Raw genomic sequence first — 18,704 nt, forward strand, 5'->3', positions numbered from 1 at the left:
CCTCTGCCTCAACGTCAGTAAGACCAAAGAGCTGATAGTGGACTACAGGAAACAGGGGGCTAGCACTCCCCCATCCACATCAACTGGACTGCAGTGGAGCGGGTTGAGAGCTTCAAGTTCCTCGGTCACCAAATCTCTAAGAATTTAAAATTGTCCCCTCAGGAGGTTGAAAAGGTTTGGCATGTACCCTCTAATCCTCAAAAAGTTCTACAGCTGTACCATTGAGAGAATCTTGACTGGCTGCATCACAGCTTGGTATGGCAATAGCACAGCCCTCGATCGCATAGCGCTACAGAGGGTGGTGTGGACAGCCCAATACATCACTGGGGCCAAGCTCACTCCATCACTTGCTCACACACACATAATATGCACATACATTTATATTGACTCTAAACACACGCACATCCACTCACATACAACACCAGAGGCTGCTGAGGGGAGGTCTGCTTATAATAATGGCTGCAATGGAGTGAATGGAATGGTATCAAACACATGGAAAACGTGTTTGATGTGTTCGATACCATTCCATTGATTTTGTTCCATCAATTACTGGAGCACTTCATCCCCGATTAAGGTGCCACCGGCCACCTGTGACATACAATCATCATATAAATCAAAGATGGAACCTTGGTTTCTCTAATGACTGCCTTGCCTGGTTCACCAACTACTTCTCAGACAGAGTTCAGTGTGTCAAATCGGAGGGCCTGTTGTCCGCACCTCTGGCAGTCTCTATGGGGGTGCCACAGGGTTCAAACCTCGGGCCGACTCTTTTCTCTGTATACATCAATGACGTCACTCTTGCTGCTGGTGACTCTCTGATCCACCTCTACGGAAACGACACCATTTTGTATACTTCTGGCCCTTCTTTGGACACTGGGTTAACTAACCTCCAGACGAACTGCTCTTAAATGCAAGTAAAACTAAATGCATGCTCTTCAACCGATCGCTGCCCACACCTTCCCGCCCGCCCAGCATCACTGCTCTGGATGGTTCTGACTTAGAATATGTGGACAACTACAAATACCTAGGTGTCTGGTTAGACTGTAAACTCTCCTTCCAGACTCACATTAAGCATCTCCAATCCAAAATTTAATCTAGAATCAGCTTCCTATTTTGCAACAAAGCATCCTTCACTCATGCTGCCAAACATACCCTTGTAAAACTGACTATCCTACCGATCCTTGACTTCAGCGATGTCATTTAGAAAATAGCCTCAAACACTCTACTCAGCAAATTGGATGCAGTCTATCACAGTGCCATCTTTTTTGTCACCAAAGCCCCATATACTACCTACCACTGGGACCTGTACGCTCTCGTTGGTTGGCCCTCTCTTCATATTTCGCCACTATGGCCTATTTATTGCCTTACCTCCGTTATCCTACCTCATTTTCACACACTGTATATAGACTTGTTCTATTGTATTATTGACTGTATGTTTGGTTATTCCATATGTAACTCTGTGTTGTTGTTTGTGATGCACTGCTTTGCTTTATCTTGGCCAGGTCGCAGTTGTAAATGAGAACTTGTACTCAACTAGCCTACCTGGTTAAATAAAGGTGAAATAAAATAAAAAATTTAAATCAAATCACATTTTATTTGTCACATGCTCCGAATACAACAGGTGTAGACCTTACCATGAAATTCTTACTTACAAGCCCTTAACCAACAATGCAGTTCAAGAAATAGTGTTAAGGAAATATTTACTAAATAAACTAAAGTAAAAAATTAAATAAAAAGTAACACAATAAAATAACAATAACGAGGCTAAATACAGGGGGTACTGGTACAGAGTAAATGTGTGGGGATACAGGTTAGTTGAGGTAATTTGTACATGTAGGTAAGGGTGAAGTGACTATGTAAAGATAATAAACAGTGAGTAGCAGCAGTGTAAATACAAAGGGGGTAGAAGCTGTTAAGGAGCCTTTTGGACCAGCATATACACTGCTTCTACCTGGTTTATCATATACCCTGATGCCTAGTCAACTTGCCCCTATATATCCCTATATATATCTACCCTGTACATAGTGTGCTTTCATACTTTATCGTGTTTTCCTTATTTTTATATGTTGTGTGTTTTTGTTCTACATTGTTATTGATTACTGCATTATTGGGGTTAACGCTTGCAAGAAAGGCATTTCACAGTACTTGGAAAACTTGTTCAGAATATGTCAATACATTAGGCTTACATACTGTATAAGGCTACATGAAGACAACATGGAAACCAAAGGATGACATTCAGCAGAAATGATACAAGGTGTGAATTCCCTCTCTGTTAGTATACTATATACAGTTGAATTCGGAGTTTACAAACAGTGAGGGAAAAAAGTATTTGATCCCCTGCTAATTTTGTACGTTTGCATACTGACAAAGAAATGATCAGTCTATAATTTTAATGGTAGGTTTATTTGAACAGTGAGAGACAGAATAACAACAACAGAAAAACGCATGTCAAAAATGTTATAAATTGATTTGCATTTTACTGAGGGAAATAAGTACTTGACCCCCTCTCAATCAGAAAGATTTCTGGCTCCCAGGTGTCTTTTATACAGGTAACGAGCTGAAATTAGGAGCTCCTAATCTTAGTTTGTTACCTGTATAAAAGACACCTGTCCACAGAAGCAATCAATCAATCAGATTCCAAACTCTCCACCATGGCCAAGACCAAAGAGCTCTCCAAGGATGTCAGGGACAAGATTGTAGACCTACACAAGGCTGGAATGGGCTACAAGACCATCGCCAAGCAGCTTGGTGAGAAGGTGACAACAGTTGGTGCGATTATTCGCAAATGGAAGAAACACAAAAGAACTGTCAATCTCCCTCGGCCTGGGGCTCCATGCAAGATCTCACCTCGTGGAGTTGCAATGATCATGAGAATGGTGAGGAACCAGCCCAGAACTACACGGGAGGATCTTGTCAATGATCTCAAGGCAGATGGGACCATAGTCACCAAGAAAACAATTGGTAACACACTACACCGTGAAGGACTGAAATCCTGCAGGTCCCAGCTGGTCCCCCTGCTCAAGAAAGCACATATACATGCCTGTCTGAAGTTTGCCAATGAACATCTGAATGATTCAGAGGACAACTGGGTGAAAGTGTTGTGGTCAGATGAGACCAAAATGGAGCTCTTTGGCATCAACTCAACTCGCCGTGTTTGGCGGTGGAGGTGGAAAAATTATGCTTTGGGGGTGTTTTTCTGCTAAGGGGACAGGACAACTTCACCACATCAAAGGGACGATGGACGGGGCCATGTACCGTCAAATCTTGGGTGAGAACCTCCTTCCCTCATTGAAAATGGGTCGTGGATGGGTATTCCAGCATGACAATGACCCAAAACACACGGCCAAGGCAGCAAAGGAGTGGCTCAAGAAGAAGCACATTAAGGTCCTGGAGTGGCCTAGCCAGTCTCCAGACATTAATCCCATAGAAAATCTGTGGAGGGAGCTGAAGGTTCGAGTTGCCAAACGTCAGCCTCGAAACCTTAATGACATGGAGAAGATCTGCAAAGAGGAGTGGGACAAAATCCCTACTGAGATGTGTGCAAACCTGGTGGCCAACTACAAGAAACGTCTGACCTCTGATTGCCAACAAGGGTTTTGCCACCAAGTACTAAGTCATGTTTTGCAGAGGGGTCAAATACTTATTTCCCTCATTAAAATGCAAATCAATTTATAACATTTTTGACATGCGTTTTGGGGATTTTTTGTTGTTATTCTGTCTCTCACTGTTCAAATAAACCTACCATTAAAATTATAGACTGATCATTTCTTTGTCAATGGGCAAACGTACAAAATCAGCAGGGGAGCAAATACTTTTTTCCCTCACTGTACACTTAGGTTGTAGTCATTAAAACTCGTTTTTCAACCACTCCACAAATTTCTTGTTAACAAACTATAGTTTTGGCAAGTTGGTCAGGACATCTACTTTGTGCATGACACAAGTATTTTTCCAACAATTGTTTACAGATTATTTCACTTAGAATTCACTGTATCACAATTCCAGTGGGTCAGAAGTTTACATACACTAAGTTGACTGTGCATTTAAACAGCTTGGAAAATTCCAGAAAATGATGTCATGGCTTTAGAAGCTTCTGATAGGCTAATTGACATCATTTGAGTCAATTGGAGGTGTACCTGTGGATGTATTTCAAGGCCTACCTTCAAACTCAGTGCCTCTTTGCTTGACATCATGGGAAAATCAAAAGAAATCAGCCAAGACCTCAGAAAAAAGATTGTAAACCTCCACAAGTCTGGTTCATCCTTGGGAGCAATTTCAAAACGTCTGAAGATACCACGATCATCTGTACAAACAATAGTACACAAGTATAAACACCATGGGACCAGGCAGCCGTCATACCGCTCAGGAAGGAGAAGCGTTCTGTCTAATAGAGATGAATGTACTTTGGTGTGAAAAGTGCAAATCAATCCCAGAACAACAGCAAAGGACCTTGTGAAGATACTGGAGGAAACAAGTACAAAAGTATCTATATCCAACGAGTCCTATATCGACATAGCCTGAAAGGCTGCTCAGCAAGGAAGAACCCATTGCTCCAACACCGCCATAAAAAAGCCATACTACGGTGTGCAACTGCACATGAGGACAAAGATCGTACTTTTTGGAGAAATGTCCTCTGGTCTGATGAAACAAAAATATAACTGTTTGGCCATAATGACCATCGTTATGTTGGAGGAAAAAGGGGGAGGCTTGCAAGCCAAAGAACACCATCCCAACCGTGGAGCACGGGGGTGGCAGCATCATGCTGTGGGGGTGCTTTGCTGCAGGAGGGACTGGTGCACTTCACAAAATAGATGACAACATGAGGAAGGGAAATTATGTAGAATTATTGAAGCAACATCTCAAGACATCAGTCAGGAAGTTAAAGCTTAGTCGTAAATGGGTCTTCCAAATGGACAATGACCCCAAGCATACATTTACATTTACATTTAATAACCTGGGGCACCATGGTGTCATGTCCTGACCCTAGTAAGATGTAATTTTCTATAGTAGAGGTGTTTTGGGGTTTTATATTTCAATGTTTAAGTTTTAGTTTTTCTATTTCGATGTTGGGATTGTTTGGTTTGATCTCTAATTGGAGGCAGCTGAACCTCGTTGCCTTTAATTAGAGTTCATATTTAAGTAGGGGTTTTTCTTCCTGGGTTTTGTGGGTAGTTGTTTTCTGTTTAGTGTAGTTCACCTGACGGAACTGTTGTCGGTCGTTTTGTTAAAAAGTATATTCATTAAAAGTAAATATGAGCACTCTACACGCTGCACCTTGGTCCCCTTTATACGACCCTCGTTACGGAACTACCCACCACAACTGGATCAAGCAGCGTGCTCGGGAGGAGATGGACACCTGGTCACATCAGGAGTGGATTGAGAGGAGAGACTGAACTTGGGGCCAGGTAATCGAGTGTCATCGGAGCCTACCTGGGAAGCACGAGAGGCTACAAAAACCCAAAGATATTTTTTTTTGGGGGGGGGGGGGGCACATGGAGCAGTCGGCGGAGCCGAAGAGCAAACCAGAGCCAATCCGGGAGAAGAGGGAGAAATGGGAGAGCTATTGAGTTGGTGGAGGACGCACAAGTTTTTCCTAAAGGAACGTGTCGTCAGTTTGGTGCTACCTGAGTCAGCTCCCCGTACTCAACCTGAGAAGTGTGTGTGGAAGTTCCGGAACAAGTGATACCGGTGATACACACCAGGTCTCCAGTAAGTCTCAACAGCCCGGTATGTCCTATGCCTGCTCCTCGCACTCTCTCTCCAGTGCACCTCCATAACCCAGTACAGCCAGTGCCTGCTCCTCACACTCTCCTTTCAGTGCGCATCCATAACCCGGTACAGCCAGTGCCTGCTGTGAGCACTCGGCCCTTAGTGCGTCTCTCCAATCCGGTGAGACCAATTCCTGCTCCTCGCACTATTCCTCCAGTGCGCAGCCATAACCCGGTACAGCCAGTGCCTGCTGTGAGCACTCGGCCCTTAGTGCGTCTCCCCAGTCCGGTAAGACCAATTCCTGCTCCTCGCACTCTCCCTCCAGTGCGCCTCCATAGCCCAGTACATCCTGTGCCTGCTCCCCGCACTCGCCCTGAGGTGCGTTTTACTAGTCTGGCGCCTCCTATGCCAGCTCCACGCATCAGGCCTCCAGTGCGCCTGCCCAGTCCGCGGTGTCCTGTTCCTGCTCCCCGCACTCGACCTGAGGTGCGTGTTACCAGTCTGGCACCACCTATGCCAGTCCCACGCATCGGACCTCCAGTGCGCATCCCTAGCCCAGAGCCTTCAGCGGCGGTCTGCAGCCCAGAGCCTTCAGCGGCGGTCTGCAGCCCAGATCCTGCAGCGGCGGCTTGGAGGTCGGAACCTCCAGTAGTGGTCTACAGCACAGTGATTCCGGTAAGGATCTACAATCCGATTCCTCCAATAATGATCTACAGGCTTATGTTACAGAAGCAGAGGAATCTACGGGCGGAATAGAGGTTTCGCCCTGAGCCAGAGCCACCTCCATTGCTGGAGGATCGGGAGAAGAGGAAGGTTCTAGGTGTTGCATATGAGCCGCCATACACTTTTGTCACCCTCCCTTTTGTTTTGTGTTTTTTTTATGTTCGTTTTGTTGCATTCGGAGTATGCACCTTTGGGGGGACGGGGGGGTACTGTCACGTCCTGACCCTAATAAGATGTAATTTTCTATAGTAGAATTGGACAGGGGGCGTTTTGGGGTTTTCTATGTTTTATATTTCTATGTTTAAGTTCCAGTTTTTCTATGTTGGGATTGTTTGGTTTGACCTCTAATTGGAGGCAGCTGAACCTTGTTGCCTTTAATTAGAGATCATATTTAAGTAGGGGTTTTTCTTCCTGGGTTTTGTGGGTAGTTATTTTCTGTTTAGTGTAGTTCACCTGACGGAACTGTTGTCGGTCGTTTTGTTAAAGTATATTCATTAAAAGTAAATATGAGCACTCTACACGCTGCGCCTTTGTCCCCTTTATACAACCCTCATTACACACGGAAGCATTAATTTATATAGAGCAGTTATCTCCCGACTCCAATCTCTTGAAGATCTTTAATATCAATCGCAGTCAATAATTAATCATCACCTAATTCAGTCTCATTCCGATGGTCATAAAGTACTGCACGAACCCTGGCTAACAAGTTGAATCAGCAATACACAAATTGGTGTAATTATTTATTTACTAAATACTGAAATAATCACACAGAATTACATATATACACAGGATAGATCATACATCGATTACTAATCATGTCATGAAAAGCCCCTAGTGGGCTAACCCCATATGACGGCTGGTTACACAAAAGAAGGGGGTTGGGTTTGAATGAAAGAGCGGGAAGACTGAGGGACAAAGGGATTGGGTCTCTATCGGACCTTGAAAAGCTATGCAACCGTAAATACAGAATCTTATGAATTCTAATAACCACCCATTCGGAAAAGGAAAATGCAACATACAGTGGGGGAAAAGTATTTGATCCCCTGCTGATTTTGTACATTTGCCCACTTACAAAGAAATGATCAGTCTATAATTTTAATGGTAGGTTTATATGAACAGTGAGAGACAGAATAACAACAAAAAATCCAGAAAAACGCATGTCAAAAATGTTAGAAAATGATTTGCATTTTAATGAGGGAAATAAGTATTTGACCCCTCTGCAAAACATGACTTAGTGCTTGGTGGCAAAACCCTTGTTGGCAATCACAGAGGTCAGACGTTTCTTGTAGTTTGCACACATCTCAGGAGGGATTTTGTCCCACTCCTCTTTGCAGATCTTCTCCAAGTCATTAAGGTTTCGAGGCTGATGTTTGGCAACTCGAACCTTCAGCTCCCTCCACAGATTTTCTATGGGATTAAGGTCTGGAGACTGGCTAGGCCACTCCAGGACCTTAATGTGCTTCTTCTTGAGCCACTCCTTTGTTGCCTTGGCCGTGTGTTTTGGGTCATTGTCATGCTGGAATACCCATCCACGACCCATTTTCAATGCCCTGGCTGAGGGAAGGAGGTTCTCACCCAAGATTTGACAGTACATGGCCCCGTCAAATGATGCGGTGAAGTTGTCCTGTCCCCTTAGCAGAAAAACACCCCCAAAGCATAATGTTTCCACCTCCATGTTTGACGGTGGAGATGGTGTTCTTGGGGTCATAGGCAGCATTCCTCCTCCTCCAAACACGGCGAGTTGAGTTGATGCCAAAGAGCTCCATTTTGGTCTCATCTGACCACAACACTTTCACCAGTTGTCCTCTGAATCATTCAGATGTTCATTGGCAAACTTCAGACAGGCATGTATATGTATTCTTGAGCAGGGGGACCAGCTGGGACCTGCAGGATTTCAGTCCTTCACGGCGTAGTGTGTTACCAATTGTTTTCTTGGTGACTATGGTCCCAGCTGCCTTGAGATCATTGACAAGATCCTCCCGTGTAGTTCTGGGCTGATTCCTCACCATTCTCATGATCATTGCAACTCCACGAGGTGAGATCTTGCATGGAGCCCCAGGCCGAGGGATATTGACAGTTCTTTTGTGTTTCTTCCATTTGCGAAAAATCGCACCAAATGTTGTCACCTTCTCATCAAGCTGCTTGGCGATGGTCTTGTAGCCCATTCCAGCCTTGTGTAGGTCTACAATCTTGTCCCTGACATCCTTGGAGAGCTCTTTGGTCTTGGCCATGGTGGAGAGTTTGGAATCTGATTGATTGATTGCTTCTGTGGACAGGTGTCTTTTTTACAGGTAACAAGCTGCAGTTAGGAGCACTCCCTTTAAGAGTGTGCTCCTAATCTCAGCTCGTTACCTGTATAAAAGACACCTGGGAGCCAGAAATCTTTCTGATTGAGAGGGGGTCAAATACTTATTTCCCTCATTAAAATGCAAATCAATTTATAACATTTTTGACATGCGTTTTTCTCAATATTTTTGTTGTTATTCTGTTTCTCACTGTTCAAATAAACCTAACATTAAAATTATAGACTGATCATTTCTTTGTCAGTGGGCAAACATACAAAATCAGCAGGGGATCAAATACTTTTTTCCCCCACTGTATATATTTACCCTGAGCTGCGCTTCGATAGATGGGTCGAAGATGGAAGACTGGTTTGCCCAGCAGAGATCGCCATTGTCCTTTGAAGAATGTTTCTGGTCGTAGTGTTGTAGAGCGGGTACATTAAAGTACCCTGTCTTTCTTAGGAGATTGTCTGTCCTTTCCTAGGCCACATACGTTTACAGCTGATAACTCGACGTCTAGGATGTATCACTTCTTCAGTAAATAATCGTTCAATGTTCATACTAAGTTGCCATAATCAGCTTATGCTGTATTCTGGCTGGTCTAGTCGAAATTCACCATTTCAGCGAGGTGATCATCACCTCCATGTTGAAATTTGCCCTTTTAAACATTAGGACAGCAGTCCTAACATTTCTGGAACTAAATGTTAATTTTGCTAGGTTGTAGTTGAAATTAGCCCTTTTAAACATACGGACACCAGTCCTCGGGAACTAAGGTTAACTTCCGTCAACGGACTTTTGTACTGGGGGAGAGAAGGGCGTGTTTCATAGTTCTCAACCAATGTCTGTTCACTTGGGCGTGGCCACTGAGTGAGCATAGTTTACTTATGAAAACAATTCTCTCATTTAGAAGTTAAAATTACATGTCATCTTTTCACAAATAGTTTCATATTTAAACGTTTAAATTGCACAACAATTCCATGTGAATCTGATAACTAGAATGTGTAGACTTTCCAAGATACAATTTATGTCGTCCTATCATCAGATATAATGTCCCAGACAACAACTGATCTGACATCATATTCTTTAAGTACCAACGGACACTTTCAACTGGTTGAGAAAGGGAACTATTGTTCCATTCCCGAGCATTTTGATATTACCATACTTTCTCTGTGGTAACACAGGGCTTTCCAAGAGTCCATTCTGAAGAGTGGAGAAAAAAGGAGAACAGGTATTTATGGGGAGGTCATAAAGCTCACCCAACAGGGCAACGTCATGACAGTAACACACACATTTGCACGAACACACACACACACTGCCAGTATTTCAATGTTTGATATAAAACAGTTAGTCAGTGACACCTACAGGAGTGATGACCAGTGGGGCTGAGTTATCAATAGTACCACAATAAAAGAATGGACAGAGTTTCTCAGTGAAGGTGTAGCCAGTGAAAGAGAAGATACGAGAACTGGCCTCTACATTGTAGAAAGAGACCTGACCCTCCTCATAATCCACAAACACCCCCACCTTCCGGGGCTTCTCTCTCAGGGAGAGGTGGACAGCGGGGCCAGTGAAAGCCTCGTACTCTCCACCCCTCAGCCACACAGTCCAGCATCCATTCTCAGGTCTCAGGTCAATCATCTTCTTCCTGTCGATGGACTCTCTGACCACTCCTAAAGTCCACCCATCATTCACCTGAACCTCATAGTAGAATCTCCCTGAGGAGAAGCCCTCCTTTCCCAGGACATAGTGAACAGTATTAAACCTCTCTGCGTTATCAGGGAGATCCTGTTTTATGTCTCCACGTCTCACTTGTTTCCTGTCTTCAGACAGGATGAGTTTAGGATGTGCTGTATCAGGATCTAGAGTCACATCCACTGTGGAGAGAAACACACACTTTATTAGAATAAAGAAAATAAACATATCAATATGCAGGACTGCATTTAACTGCTCAGTACATTACTCTGGGACACATGAATAGTGATGTGCTGTATCAGGGTCTAGAGTCACATCCACTGTGAAGTAAAAAATAGTCTATAAAAATAAGAACATCAATATGTGGGAGGACATTTTATTGAAGGACTTACTGCACAGTACATTACTGTAGACATATGTAGCCTATAAGTTGTTATTGATAACAGCATAAGTATACTGTAGATGTGAATGTGTGGTCATGTTATTTCAAGTAATACCAGTATGTGAAGATATTAATATTAATGTGAAACTCTAGTAGGGCTGGGCCATATGGTCAAAATATCATATCACATTACTTAAAACAAATTGACAGTATGACAGTATTTTATACTTTTGAATAATAAAAGTTCCGAATTTGCTTTATGAGTAGTGCGTGGCAAAACATACATTTGAAGTGATTGCAATGGGTCTTTCTCTATTCCGATTGTTTTATACTGTTCAATTCAACCCAAAATATTTTTCAACATTGTCATCAATTTCTGTATTTCCTGCACTCATTTGAGATCATTTCCACAATGCCACGTAGGGCTGCACGATATGGGAAAACAATCTAGGCTTTATTTTTAACCGAATGTTGCAATTGTGATTTGACTTGCGATTTAGAGCAAAATACTTGGGTGAACTGTTGGAATCAAGGAAATAGAATGATTATTCCAATTCAATAGTTTGAATATAATAGTGGCCACTTTAAATACAGTGTTTGACATGACAACAAATGAAAATGCCAGGGAGGAATTATTGTGACACGGTAGAAACCAAAGTGTTGACAAATGTTTCCTAGGAGACTCTACAATCTTTGGATACATTGCATGTTTTTTCTTAGCTACTTCATGTTCTTGCTTTGCGTATTCCTCTTTGATTTAGAAGAAACTGTTGTGCAAAAAAAACATGCAGATATACATTACCGGTCAAAAGTTGTGACACACCAACTCATTCAAGGGTTTTTCTTAATTTTTTACTACTTTCTACATTATAGAATAATAGTGAAGACATCAAAACTATGAAATAACAATTATGGAATCATGGAGTAACCAAAAAATGTGTTTAAAATTCAAATGTATTTTAGATTCTTCAAAGTAGCCACCCTTGTGCTTGATGACAGCTTTTTTTGCACACTCTCTCAACCAGCTTCATGAGGAATGCTTTTCCAACAGTCTTGAAGGAGTTCCCATAAATGCTGAACACTTGTTGGCTGCTTTTCCTTCACTCTGCGGTCCTACTCATCCCAAACCATCTCAATTGGGTTGAGGTCAGATGATTGTGGAGGCCAGGTCATCTGATGCAGCACTCCATCTCTCTCCTTCTTGGTCAAATAGCCCTTACACAGCCTGGAGGTGTGTTTTGGGTCATTGTCCTGTTGAAAAACAAATGATAGTCCCACAAAGCGACAAACCAGATGGGATGGCGTATTGCTGCAGAATCCTGTGGTAGCTATGCTGGTTAAGTGTGCCTTGAATTCTAAATAAATCACTGACAGTGTCACCAGCAAAGCACCCCCACACCATCACACCTCCTCCTCCATGCTTCACGGTGGGAACCACATATGCATATCTGTTCACCTACTCTGCGTCTCACAAAGACACATTCAACCATGAAGGCCAGATTCACAGAGTCTCCTCTGAACAGTTGATGTTGAGATGTGTCTGTTACTTGAACTCTGTGAAACGTTTATTTGGGCTGCAATTTCTGAGGCTGGTAACTCTAATGTACTTATCCTCTGCAGCAGAGGTAACTCTGGGTCTTCCTTTCCTGTGGCGGTCCTCATGAGAACCAGTTTCATCATAGCGATTGATGGTTTTTGCAACTGCACTTAAAGAAACATTAAAAGTTCTTAACATTTTCCAGATTAACTGACCTGCATGTCTTAAAGTAATGATGGACTGTCGTTTCTCTTTGCTTATTTGAGCTGTTCTTGCCATAATATGGACTTGGTCTTTTACCAAATAGGACTATCTTCTGAATACCACCCCTACCTTGCCACAACACAACTGATTGGCTCAAATGCATTATTAAGGAAAGAAATTCCACAAATGTACTTTTAACAAGGGACATCTGTTAATTGAAATGCATTCCAGGTGACTACGTCATGAATCTGGTTGACAGAATACCAAGAGTGTGCAAAGCTGTCATCAAGGCAAAGGGTGGCTACTTGAAGAATCTCCAATATAAAATACATTTGATTTGTTTAACACTTTTTTGGTTACTACATGATTCCATGTGTTTTTCATAGTTTTGACGTATTCACTATTATTCTACAATGTAGAAATGAGTAAAAATAAAGAAAAACCCTGGAATGAGTAGGTGTGTCCAAACTTTTGACTGGTACTGTAGTTCTACATCATTACTGGGATTATAAATCTGTATACAGTAGCTAGTTACGTTTGCTCTGACTCGGTACATTTATTAGCTAGCTAACGATTAGCATTAGCAGCTAACAAGATTTAGGCCCAACTTGCTTAGAAAATACAAACCAGCTGTTTGCAGATGTAAGAAACACAAACTTATAGTGTAATTATAGAACGCTAGTGGATAGTGGATTTATATTAAGAAGCAAAGTGAAAACAGCATCGTTGTCATCAACATTGTTGCACATACTGCATTGATGCGGAGACTGAAAGCAGTTCTCTTAGTGAGAGGAACAACAAATCCATGAGTGACAGGGGGCGGGGCTAGGTCTGTGTGGAATGCGGCATGGAGAGAGAGAGAGCGGAGAGAGATGACTCAAGTAGCGAAGTAAACTATAAAAATGGACGTAACACAGGGCGTATCACATTTAACAAACCAAACAGTCAAATACCGTTATAGAAAGTAAAGTAAAAAAACAAACCTTTTCGTGCATCAATACCGGAATATCGTAAAATACGGTATACCGCCCAGCCCTAAACTCTAGGTGGATGGACTGGAGAGTACAACAAACACACTGACCTGCATGTTTTCTGATGGTTTCAAGTTCTACAATATAAACAGAGAGTATGTCAGAATTAGGGGATACCAGAAACTATGGTAATATATTACAGTAGAGTATACTGTATGGTGCCATTGGAACACTATGACAAATCTCCTTCTCTTAATCTCTAAACTCAGAACCAGAAACATATCCAAAGTGACATGGTGTAAAAATACATCACTCTACCATAATATAGTATACATTAAGCAATACAAATATGATATGAAATATATTTTAAATACAATTCAATATCATTCATTTACCTGGACAGCCCTTCATGTTTACTAAATCTGTGGGTAAATTAAACATAAAACAAATTATAATTCTTGATAATTAAAGTGAGAACATTTTGAAATAAATTAATAAAACAATATAATTCTTTGTGTGAACATTGCCATCACAGTGAGTAAAAAATGATTCCCATACAGTGATATTTTACCACATAATTATGACTCATCTTTGTGCTATTTGCACAATGCTAATTGTAAGCCCTTGGAAATGGGCTCTCCAACCCTGTTCCTGGAGACCACCCTGTAGGTTTTCGCTCCAACCCTAATCTAGTGCACCCGATTCTAATAATTTGCTGGTTGATAACTTGAATCAGGTTAGTTATAACTAAGGTTGGATTGAAAGCTACGGGACGGTAGAGCTACAGGATCAGGGTTGGAGAACCCTTCCTATGAATATACATGTATGTATTGTATATTGACCATAAGGGTCTAGTAATGCATCGTGTATAGCTCCTACTTACCCAGCTGATCAGCAAGTATCTCTGCAGACAAACAGATAAATTAAAGTCAAAGTAAAGCATTCTTAAATGGTGAATAATTAATTCAACTCCTTGAGTGGTAGGGGGATGGGGACAGTAAAAACAATGTGATGAAAAGTATTAATGTCAAATATGTAAGGATTTTCAATCCATGAAACAAGCTGTTGTATGCTATCCATTTCTGTTACATATTCATGTATTGGGAATTGTTTGTCTCCAATTGTTGTTTGGTATCCCAGTATAATTGTGAGTATACAAATGATGCATAGGGCTGTTGGATACAACTTACTCAGCTTAGTGTTGAGAATTTTCTCTGCAGACATGAAAAGAGAACCGTTAGAGTGAACATCCTTAATGAACACATCTCACATCCATGGAGAAGACAATTATTAAAATATGAACATATGACACATTGATGCCGGACCAGGAGTGTCAAACTCCATGGAGGGCCTGGTATCTACTGGTTTTAGTTTTTTCCTTTCAATTAAGACCTAGACAACCAGGTGAGGGGAGTTCCTTACTAACTAGTGACCTTCATCAATCAAGTACAAGGGAGGAGTGAAACCTGCAGACACTCGGTCCTCCATGAAATTAGTTTGACACGTGCAAAGGACTGTTGGACACTACTTATTCAAATCCTCTTTAATTGCAGACATACAAAGAAGACCGACATTAGAGAACATCGCTTAATGAACACAGGAACCACAGTGTTTTCTCTGACAAAGTTCCAATTTCTGGAGGAGAAAACGACATGTTTGACAGTAAGACACTACTTACCTAGTTCTTGACTGTGTTCAGCTCTGGATGCATCTATAGACATGGAAATAGATAACAGTTAGAGGAAAGGTCCACAAAAGGACCTACTCAAGATGTTTTTGGAAAAAGTTATTTCCATGAAGGAAGAAGTTACTCTAATGTGCTTCAGGTAAACCAGGCACTGTTATTTAAATAACCTTATATTAAATAATCTAGTATTTTTGTGGAGAAAGTTGTTTTAAATAGAAATTGTTTGCCCTATACAGAGAACTGAATTTGTTAAAATTCAAAACCTTAAATCCACCTGTACAGTATCTGACCAATGTCTGCTTTTTACTTCTAAAGGTCAAACAGGGGGTGCTTATATTTGTCCTGTTTCACTGTATATACAAGTGGTTAACTTCTATGAGTGTGAGGTGTGAAGTGGAAATGTGCTTTTTGCATATCCCAACCCCTTGAGATACACTCAGAGAGTGTGGTCACTGCCAGGGATCAGCCATTATTGATGGCCACCCTGGAGCAGGTAGGGTTAAGTGCCTTGCTCAAGGGTAGATACACTGAATTTTGTATTACTTTTTTCACCTTGTCGGCTCAGTGATTAGAACTAGCCAGCTTTGAGTTCTAGTACCTAACTCCTTGTGTATGCCACTCTGTAAACTGCACTGTAAAACATTTACTGTAGAACATTTATATTAAGTCAAATGAACCCTTTAATTTGTCTTTTATTACCATAGTCATTGCACAAAGCAATCCAGCGCCAAATGGTGAAAGCTAATATGACCATAAGGAAAATGCCCAGAGAGCCAATCACTGCAAGGGCCACTTTCCGTGTGTCTGTGTGAACAAGGATCGGCTCGCCTGCAAGACACAAATCAACTGAGATCAGAGACATGCTACCTAATAATAATAATAATAATAATAAATAATAATAAGACATTTCACTCCAAGAAAGCTTTGTCAGAAGTTTACAGACCTCAAATGTAGGCAAAATGAAACCGCGTCCCATGACATCAGTTGTGTAGATCCAGCAATATGCCTCAATGCCAAATGAATGGAAAAGATGAGCACCATCTAATTTCCTGGTTTAATGTTGTGCTGATATTTTCCATTCATTTAAGGTGGAGGCATATAGCTGGATCTTCAAAACCAACGTGGTTTCATCTTGACATCAGAATACTTTAGAGTTCTAAACAATAATATGATGTTGTGTTACTCACTAGGGATGTGAAACTCTGTCTCCATCTTAATCACCTCATGTTGCTGCCTCTGTCTCAGTCTGCAGGTAAAGAGGTTGTCAGTCTCCTTAACGGGGATCTTTAGTTTGACTATGTAGAATCCCTTATCGTCCCTGTCTGTCTCTGAAGGTCCAGCAGACAGAGTGACCCCTTCACTGTCCAGCCACTCCAACTCAGGCTCAGGGAACCAGCCTTTAGATACACACAGCAGACCCATCCCTCCTTTCTGTCCCTCAATGGAAACCTCTGGCTTGGATCCTATAGCTACAGACACAAAGGGAGACTGGAGATGAAGTACTGCTGAGATTGGGAGGAACATCATATGGGTTGTTGTATTTAAGAAATGTACCTCTGACGTTGACTTGAACGGTGGAATCATCATAATGTGTCTTAGACTCAACAAGACATTTATAACGTCCATCATCAGTGCCTTGTACCCTGGTCAGTTTCAAAGAGGTGTTGCCCTTCTTCAGTTCCTCTTTAAACAATGATGTCCTTCCCCTGTAGGAGAGGACCTGATCATGGTATTTGTCTCTGCCGTCTTGATAGAGATGGACTCTAATGTTTGACTGAGGGTCTGGGAGGTTGATTCTGAACCAGTCAACTCTCATGTCCTCAGCACTGATGTTGGGTTTGATATAACAGGGCAGAATGATGTCATCACCAGCCACAGCAACAATGGCACGAGTCGAACCAAGAACCTCAAACCTTTCTGGAAAGAAAAACAACCATTCAATATCAAAAACAACCATGCATATCATCAACTGTTGGTCCCTTTCAGACTTCAACAGACCACACTAAAGATCAACACCAAACCTGGCCCAAATACTTAAGGTTTGCTTGATTTAGCTTGGTTGCCAATGGAATAGCCTAGTACCGAAAGTGCAAACCGTAGCCATCGTTCATGCAAATCCTCACATCGTTCACACACACACACACACACACACACAAAGAACATGTGAGGTCACTCTACCAGAGCCTGCTCTTTGGAGGAGAAGCAGGAGATTGACACACAGACAGTCTGTCCAAGTCCACATCATTTCTGAAAGAGAGGATAGCATACTGTATATAAATCAAAAAGATCCTGAGCTCTAGACCCTCAATGTGATTCAAAGTAGGCGATGTTATGGATCATATGATATGGATTCATTATGTAATCACCTGAGACCACCTGAGACCTAAGACAGAAGACTACTTAAGGCAGACTTTCAAAAATATGTAAAACTTGGTCCTTTTATTTAATAATATAAAACATTTCTCCCATTATCTCCATAATCCCTGTCAGCTGCACTGAGGGATATGACAGACACACACACACTATTTTAAAACATCTGGCCAAAGACTACTCAAGACAGACTTTCTTAAATATGCAAAACTTGGCCTTTTTATCAAGGCCTGTCTGGTTCTCACACACAGTTATTGCCAACCATCAACATCAACTTCAATATTAATTGCGGGGATTTATTAGTATAAAGCATTTCTGCCGTTAACTCTATTTTCCCTGACAGCTTTAAACATATATACAAATAATACTTACGATTAGATACATGCAGATCACAATTGAGAAGAGTTTGGCTTAAAGCTCGCTCGCCTGTGGTGGAAAGACTGGAGAGAAAACAAATCTGGTGTGTCTATTGCAAGGCAGGAAGTGGCTTCAACATAACTTGATATACTTGTTATTCTTGTAGATGAGATGGAATCCACACTTTAATCAGCTTGAGTTGACTTGAGTTAACTTATGAGGAAGTAGGTGAGAGGTGGCATAGTTTCTGGAAACAAAACTGACAAACTGGCTACACTAAGATGTCACACATAGAGATCACAGGAGGCTGGTAATGGGAGGACGGCTCATAATAATGGCTGCAATGGAGTAAATGGAATGGTATCAACAACATGGAAACCAGGTCTTTGATGTGTTTGAGACCATTCTATTAATTCCATTCCAGCCATTACTATGACTGTCCTCCCCAATTAACGTGCCACCAGCCACCTGTTATAGAGATGCAAGCGATCGCTGAGGGATCATCCACTTCCCTAAACCTGTTGCTTGTTCACTTTCACAGGATTGTTTTTCTTACTCTCCTTTCAGTTTTTAAATCTGTCCTCTTTATATGACCATCCATATGTCACATATTGATTGTGGCATCCACTGTGGTGGGTTGTTGACATGGACTAAAAGAGAACCATGGCCTTATTGCACTGGCATAAAGTTGACACTAGAGGGCAGTAGACACACTGAACACAGGGACATGTCATTGCAGCGATGGAAGAGGAAGTAGGACATCCCACACCCTAATTTATTTTTTCAATGGAAG

General features: G+C 41.7%; 1 protein-coding gene across 2 annotated transcripts; it reads right to left on the reverse strand.

Annotated features, from left to right (window-relative positions):
- Positions 1-9,572: 9,572 nt before the first annotated feature.
- On the reverse strand, positions 9,573-18,051 carry LOC106587168 (butyrophilin subfamily 1 member A1). 2 transcript variants are annotated; one of them, XM_045713453.2, is made up of 9 exons: positions 17,927-18,051; positions 17,363-17,431; positions 16,739-17,101; positions 16,372-16,653; positions 15,884-16,012; positions 14,381-14,401; positions 13,893-13,919; positions 13,608-13,634; positions 9,573-10,585 (listed from the first exon to the last, which is right to left on the reverse strand). In XM_045713453.2, the coding sequence occupies exons 2-9, from the start codon at positions 17,427-17,429 to the stop codon at positions 10,056-10,058; spliced, it is 1,446 nt and encodes a 481-aa protein (XP_045569409.2). In that variant the 5' UTR covers positions 17,430-17,431; positions 17,927-18,051; the 3' UTR covers positions 9,573-10,055. The 2 variants fall into 2 exon arrangements, with proteins under 2 accessions (XP_045569409.2, XP_082825774.1); XM_082969648.1 differs by lacking the exon at positions 13,893-13,919.
- Positions 18,052-18,704: the final 653 nt, after the last annotated feature.

Source organism: Salmo salar, chromosome 26 (assembly GCF_965601325.2).
Source record: "Salmo salar chromosome 26, fSalSal1, whole genome shotgun sequence".
NCBI lineage: Eukaryota > Metazoa > Chordata > Actinopteri > Salmoniformes > Salmonidae > Salmo > Salmo salar.

Coding starts and splice junctions, on each gene's coding strand:
- LOC106587168 (XM_045713453.2), bottom strand. CDS start 17,429: ATGATGTGGACTTGGACAGACTGTCTGTGTGTCAATCTCCTGCTTCTC. Junction 13,920..14,380: donor GATACTTGCTGATCAGCTGG/GTAAGTAGGAGC, acceptor ATTTACCCACAG/ATTTAGTAAACATGAAGGGC. Junction 10,586..13,607: donor AACCATCAGAAAACATGCAG/GTCAGTGTGTTT, acceptor TTCTCTCCACAG/TGGATGTGACTCTAGATCCT.